The 7538-nt window shown below is 43.4% G+C and overlaps 1 protein-coding gene across 1 annotated transcript; it reads right to left on the bottom strand.

Annotated features, from left to right (window-relative positions):
• Positions 1-3166: 3166 nt before the first annotated feature.
• Positions 3167-3865, bottom strand: Ftmt (ferritin mitochondrial). The gene has a single exon (XM_004652619.2). It carries the CDS (start codon positions 3863-3865, stop codon positions 3167-3169), a length of 699 nt encoding a protein of 232 aa, XP_004652676.1.
• Positions 3866-7538: the final 3673 nt, after the last annotated feature.

The following is a 7538-nucleotide window of genomic DNA, read 5'->3' on the forward strand; positions in this document are numbered from 1 at the left end:
CAGTGGGGAAAGAATATTTGGAGATTTGAGGAGTGAGGAGACTGTGAAATAATTATCTAAGATAGTAGCTTTTGAATATTTTTGACAAAAACGGAATAAAAGTTGTCACTGTCTAGGATGTAAATGCATGAGAAACATACACAGATACACACAACTGAAGCACCTCTTGGTGGATAATATTCTGTCCCCACTGCCTTTCACCTCCATTCTGCTTCATTCACAGGTGGATAGGATACTGACTCACTAAGAGATTTTATGACAAACTAATGGGTTAGAACATGCTGTTTGAAAAACATTCAGCTAGATAAATGGAAGCAGAAATTTTCAAAAGGCATGTAATTGGATTCCTGTGTAGCAAAGCAGGCTCACTTCAGAATACAATGTGAGATGAGACTAATTGGCATGAGCAAACCAAATCACCATGCATTCCTTCAGTTCTTCCTCCTCCTGCCCAGAGCTCTTTCTGTTCTTAAATCCCATATTCTCTGGTAGCTGCTGTGAGACTCCAGATTTCTTTTCACACACCATTTTTGTAACTCTCTCCATTCATTTGATCATGATCACAAAATTTCAGTGATTTTTCCTCTCAACTACTCTTACTCAAATCTATTTGTTTCTGTTTCCATTTATTTCTACCACAATTTGAACTTATTTTTTTTTCTCTCCATTTTAGTTTCTTATTAAAAAAAACATTTTATGTATGAGAGGGAAAGGGGGAGATTAGGGCATCTAACCACTGCAAATGAACTCCAGATGCATGTACCATCCTGTGCATCTGGCTTTACATGGGTACTGGGGAATCAAACCTGGGTCCTTTGACTTTGTCTGCAAGCACCTTAACTGCTGAGCCATATTTCCCACCCTACAATTTCTTTTCTTGTAAATAATGGCTTTTCATGAGACATGTATTTTATTTTTTAAAAAAATTTATTTATGAGATAGAAAAAGAGAGTGAGAGAGGGAGGGAGATAGTGGGCATGCTAGGGCCTGTTTCCAGTGCAAATGAACTCCAGATGCATGCGCCACTTTGTGCATCTGGATTTATGTGGGTACTGGGGACCTGAATCTGGATTGTCAGACTTTGCAAGTAAATACCTTTAAGCACTCAGCCATCTCTCCACCCTAGAAATGTATTTTAAAAGAGCATTTAAAAAATGTTAATTATAATATCATTATTTAAGAAATCATCCACCGAAACTTGTCTTATATACATCTATACATACTGTGCTCCATAATGTTCTCTGTCATTTTCTATACTTTTATGAATATACATTGTAACCCTGTGTTGTGATATCATTTACTTAAAAAAAGATTTTATTTATTTTTATTTATTACAGATGGAAAGAGAGAGAGAGAGAAGAGAGTGAGAATGGGCATAGCACACCAGGGCCTCTAGCCACTGCAAACGAATGCCACATGCATGCACCACCATATGCATCTGGCTTCTGGGGGACCTGGAGAATCGAACTGAGGCCCTTAGACTTTGCAGGCAATCACCTTAACCGCTAAGCTATCTCTCCAGGCCTTATTTACTTTTAAAATAACATTATGGGTTTGTGCCTGTGTCATACAGTGTTCAACAATAGCTGCAGTGCTGTGCCCAATATGATCTTTTCACGTAGACTATTCTGTTGAGTGTGTGTAGACATGTGCATGTACTGGACTACAGAGAGCTTCTGCAAGTCCACACTTGATATTGGTCCCTGTCAATCGTTCACGGCACACAGGAAAGGCATCTAGGCAGGCCCATCTCTGTGACACTGGCGTTTTCTGTGCGTAAAAGCCTCCTTGACAGCCTTATGTAAGTTTACTTTCTTCCGTGGAAAAGATTTACTTGGGTTTTAAGTCTTTAGACCTTCTAGGATCTAAGACCTTGATGTAAGAAGGAAAGCCTGATTCTCCCAGCTCCTTCCCCTGGTTCCTCTTAGAGGCCTCTCAGCTGGCCCTATTTTCTTGCAAACTTATTCCCATTGGAATCTGCCTATTAGAGGACTCAAAATAACCATAGGCATTCTACACAACAACCCAATTAAGCTGTGATCATTCAACTTTCAGTGCTGTATTCCTCAATTGGAAAACCTTGACGGCACTGCCTTTGTCTATGCCGAACCACATTAGGCCCATATCTCCCTGACACACCTACACACTGTTTCCCAGCCCTTCTTTCCAACTACCCTGTGGTTCTCTAGGGGAAACAAATGTCTGGTCGCAGAGTGTCCCCCATTCCTCACGTTCCTGCCCCTTCCAAAGAGAATGTTGGCCCAGCAGGGTGCTTCCTTCATTCTGGACCCCTTCTTGGGTTTCTCCCCGTGGTCTTCCCTCTCCATTCTAAAAAGCACAGAAGTCTTTTAGGCAATGTTTTCTTTCTAGGTGTGTTGAAAGAGAGGCTCCACAGCCCAGTGACGGTGGGTGTCTGTCTAATGCCTGGAACCAAATAGATTTGCTTTGTTATGCTATTTTTAAAGGCTAAATCTCATTTTGAGATCACACATGATTAGGAAACACTGAAATGTCCTAAGCAGAAATGATTATTTTCTTTCTTTCTTTTTTTTTTTTTTTTGAATTGCAAGACTTGTCAGAGCCCTTGGAATTTGAATACACTGTGACTTTCTAAGGCCACCATTAATATCTATGTAGCGAATCCCAATTTAATCATGAAGGCGTTTAAACAGCAGAATGTCCATTACGTTACTATCCTCAGAGAACACTTGGAAAATGTAGTAGTTACCGACTTTTTCAGTATGTTTTTTTACAGTGCTATGTATGTGTTCTATCTTAAGTATTATTTGTATATTATATTTCATATTTTTGTGTTTTTGCATTTTGAATAAGATCCTGCAAACAATAGCTGCTTGAAAAATCCTGGAGTTTTAGTGCAGGTTCATGGTTAGAAATAAGATTTAGTAATAATAGTTGAAAACGGCCTATATCTTTATTCAGTTGCTTTTATTACCATAGTATTGTGGGCTTTTTGGCTGGGGAAAGATCGGCATCTTGGTGTTGGCAGAAAGCTGTAGATAACACTGGACTGAGTACATTTCTCTGCAAATCACTTTATGGAAGGAAGAGCATAAATGGGGGAGAGCGTAAAGCGAAGTTTCAGGGCAAACTAGCAGGAGGCAGCTGACTCCGGGTCTGAGCGCGGAATGGGGAGGCCGCGCGTTCCTTAGATGGGCTGGTTCTCAGTGCCAAGGCTGTGCTTGTCAAAGAGGTACTCGGCCAGGGCCGCCTTCGGGGCCCCCATGCTCACCAGGTTGTGGACGTGGTCACCTAGTTCTTTGATGGACTTCACCTGCTCGTGCAAGTAGTGGGTTTCCAGAAAGTCGCACAGATGGGGGTCCCCCTTTTCTGAGGCCAGGGCGTGCAGCTCCAGCAGGGACTGGTTCACGTCCTTCTCCAGGCGCAGGGCGCACTCCATGGCGTGCAGCCCGCTCTGCCAGTCGTCCTGCTGGGGCTTCTTGATGTCGCCCAGCAGGATGCGGCCCCCGCGCGCGTTCTGCAGCCCCATGAGCCGCTCGGCGTGCGCGCGCTCCTCCCGGGACTGGCGCAGGAAGAAGCGCGCGAAGTTAGGCAGCGCCACGTCGTCGCGGGAGAAGTAGAAGGCCATGGACAGGTACACGTAGGACGCGTGCAGCTCCAGGTTGATCTGCAGGTTCACGGCGGCCTCGGAGTCCGGGTGCAGGTTCTGTCTCACCCGGGCGGGGCCGTCGGGGGCCTGGGGGGCCGTCGCGGCCAGCCGGCGTCCAGCGGGCGGGGGCAGGGGACACCGGGCGTCCCAACACCGCGGCAGGGCGAGGCCACGTCGTGTCGGCGTCCCCAGGGACGGGCCCAGGTGCTGAGAGAGGAGCCAGAAACGGGACAGCATGGTTCCTCCTTGTGGAGGTGGGGAAACTGAGGCCCGGCGGCCTAGCGCGAGGTCTGTTGCTGGGCGGAGGTCGGAATCCGAACACGCCGCGCGGTGACCAGCCCTGCGTCACACGGCCTCGGCGCCCTTCTACCCCGGGGTTCCAGGGGCCTTGGGCCAGGCTCGGGGGCCGCGCACCTGCCTCCTCGCAGGTAGGGTCGACGAGAGGGGTGCTGGTCCCTGGGAGAGGCGACCAGAAAGATGCCATGTCCGCAAACATGAGCCCTGGGGACGAGAGGGGTGCTGGTCCCCTGGGAAAGGAAGATGCCATGTCCACAAAGGAGCCTTAGAGATGAGGGTGCTAGTGCCCTGGGAAAGGCGACACAGAAAGACGCCAGGTCCCCAGAAATGAGCTACATTTCTAACAAGATGGTGTGTAACTGATTGTCCATTGAGGTTAAAAGCGCTGGCATTAGAGTAACTCACCAAAGAAGGACTCAACGGTCCCTTTCCTGCCCAAGAATAAAGCACTGCGGGGTGATGGCTGCTGGCTGGGGAGACCAAGTCCATCTCCAAGCACGGTTCATACCACAGTGGTAATGCGTTGACTCTCTGTTTTGACAAGCACAGTGGACAGCTTTGTAGTGTCTGAAGCAATGAAGTGCTTTCTTTCAGAAAACATTTTGTTTTAAAATATAAAATTTATCTTCCCTGCAAAGAAACCATATTGTAGAAAAGTAAAAATATGTAAACTAGATGTAAGTTTGATTTTACTCTCCCAGCTTTTGTTCACACCAAGAAACATAATTTTTAAAAAATTAGCTATGTACACAGTGTGTACACAGCCAGATTGGTACCATCCTTAGCCTCCTGCCTGTCCTCCCCGCCTCCGAAGGGACCCTCCTCCTTGGGGAATGTGGGTTGTGCATTGTAGGGTCAGTCATCAGTTATGGGGAGCAGGCAGTTTCTCTGGGCATAATGTCCCAGCATGTGGCTCTAACAATCTTTCCGCCCCCAGTTCCGCGAATTTCCCTGAGCCATGGTGGGGGGGGGGGGTTTATGAACCATGTAAGTATATTCTGAAGAACATTTAGTGTTTTATCTTCATAGGTAAGCTTAATGCAGAAAAACTAAGAATGTTGTAAGCACGTGATATAGTGCTTGGCACAGAATAAGCACTCAAAGAATTCTTTAATGGGCTCATTGGTTAATTTTAATTCTTAAACTTCAGTCATCTTTATAATTAGATAAGCAAATATTATTATAAAATATGGAGTAGGAAGGCCTCTATTGCTTACCAAAACCACTTATACATATTACAATGTTAATGGCATGTGTAGCCACACACGAAAACTCAATTTGTTTTATGAAGATGTCGTTTGTGCTCTGTAGTAAGCTCCCTGGCTCTCAAAGGAGCGTTGGAAGTCACATACCAGAACACCCAGAACTCACTGCTTAAGGTCCAGCTGGATTCTCACCTTGCTAACAGAATAGGGTTGATAGTCACCTGCAATCTCTCACTAATTTTCACTTTTCTACACCTATTTTACTTTTATTTTCCACAACCTCTTCCTATTTGTAAAATGTAGTTCCCTAAAGAAAGGTTATGAAAATGACTGTTTAGATTGATATTAAATGAAGACTGCTGCTGCTAGCGTTTTAGGAAAATTTATGCCTTCCGTATGCGTGTTTATCCCCAACATAATAAAATGCATACATAAAAACAAATGCAGTACCTGAAATGTGATGCAAAACTATGCCCTAAAAGACATTTAGTATGCATTTAAATATGTCATGCTGTCAAAAGTTTCTCATTTCCCGTTACAAAGTTTGTCATATAATTTGCCAGAATTTGAAAATATAACAGCAGTGTGTGGTAGTCTACGTTCCTTCTTTGTGCATTTGTGCTTGGCTTTAACCGTTTCTTCTCTTTCTTGAGTTTTCCTCAAACTTCCATGCTTCTCTTGGGGACACGCTACTTCTTCCTCTTCCACACAGAACTCGTCTTGCCAACGTTCCTTCACTCCTTCATGAAACCTCTTATGTCTTTTAGAGCCCCACCAAATGTAGTATCTTCCGCAAGAGGTCAGAACTAGTCACTGCTTTGTTGATGTCAAAGCAGGGCTTTCCTGACAAGACGCTGGAATTCGTGTATGTAAATGCGTGCATCAGTGTGAAGGTGTGTGTTCCTTCAAGCAGAGCCCACTATTTTCAAAATTCCCAGGACTACCACACTACTTGACACACACTGAGAAATAAAGAACAAGTACATGTTTTTTAAGTACCCAAATGGACTGTAATAAGAATTATTTTACACATGTATACACAACAAATTAGCTTTATACACTTTATTAATTACCTTGGGAGATGTCTTCATTTTAATTTAAATCCCTTGAGGCTATATAAAAATCTTTGTAAAATGGTGGGATGAGTTTCTAAAGGAAAAAACTAAATAGTATTTATTCTTTTCATATTATATGTACACATACTAGATAAATATATATCATTTGTGTGAAAATGTTTTGCCAATAGGAAACTGAAGAGCTATATGGAAGTAAATAGTTTTGATTGAACTCTGCTTTAATTTATGCAGTGAATAAGAAAGAATTATTAATTTCCATTCTTCATTCTTCTTTTCCTCTTTCTTTTCTTTCTTTCTTTTATTTTCTTTTTATTTATTTATTTTCGAGGTAGGGTCTCACTCTAGCCCAGGCTGACCTGGAACTCACTATGGACTCTCAGGATGGCCTTGAACTTGCGGCGATTCTCCTACCTCTACCTCTGGAGTACTGGGATTAAAGGTGTGTGCCACCACACCCGGCATTCCGTTCTTCATTTTTATTCTGTATTATCACATGTACTTATTTTGGTTAGCCCTTCCTGTCCTCTGCCGCATCTCTCTGCTCCCTTTCCAGACCTGCTGTCACCCTCTCCCCGCTGCTGTTCCCCCTTTGACATTCACTTTAATTCTATTAACTTCCCTACTTTCCCCCTTTAAAGCCTTGACTTTTCCCTCTTCTGAGAACCTCCCAGTGTTCTGGCATCTACACCCTCTCCCAAAATAACACACATGGACTTTCTAAGCTAGGGTCCGCATATGAGGGAGGACATGATGTGTATATATATCATTTGCACTTGGCTTCTTCGACATGCATAACTCTTAATATAGTATTTTCCAGAAAAATTTAAGTCTTCTTTATGACTGAATAGAACTCCATTGTAAATGGGTACCACATTCTCTTTATCCATTCTTCAGTTGGAGGACATCTAGGCTGATTCCATTTCCCTGATATTATGGATAAAGCAGCAGTAAACACTGATGGAAAAGTATCTCTGTAGTCGGTGGACAGTAATTGAGTGTATGCCTGGGAATTGTGCTAGGTCATATGATAGTTGTAACAGTTTTAGAAACCTCCACACTGCTTTCATAGTGGCTACACTAGCTTACCCTCCCATCAGCAGTGAATAAGTATTACTTTTTCTATACATCCTCAATCAGAATTTGTTGTTCTTTGTTTTCTTGATGAAAGCCATCCTGATGGATGAGATGGAATTTCAAATAGTTTTTATTTGCATTTCCCAGATGGATAAGGATCCTCAAAACATGTAAAAATAGTCATTGGCCACTTGTATTACTCTCTGTTCAGGTCGCTAGCTTTTTGATTGAGCTATATTGGTGTTTAGTATTTTACTT

The sequence above is a fragment of the Jaculus jaculus genome, chromosome 13 (genome assembly GCF_020740685.1).
Source record: "Jaculus jaculus isolate mJacJac1 chromosome 13, mJacJac1.mat.Y.cur, whole genome shotgun sequence".
Classification (NCBI taxonomy): domain Eukaryota; kingdom Metazoa; phylum Chordata; class Mammalia; order Rodentia; family Dipodidae; genus Jaculus; species Jaculus jaculus.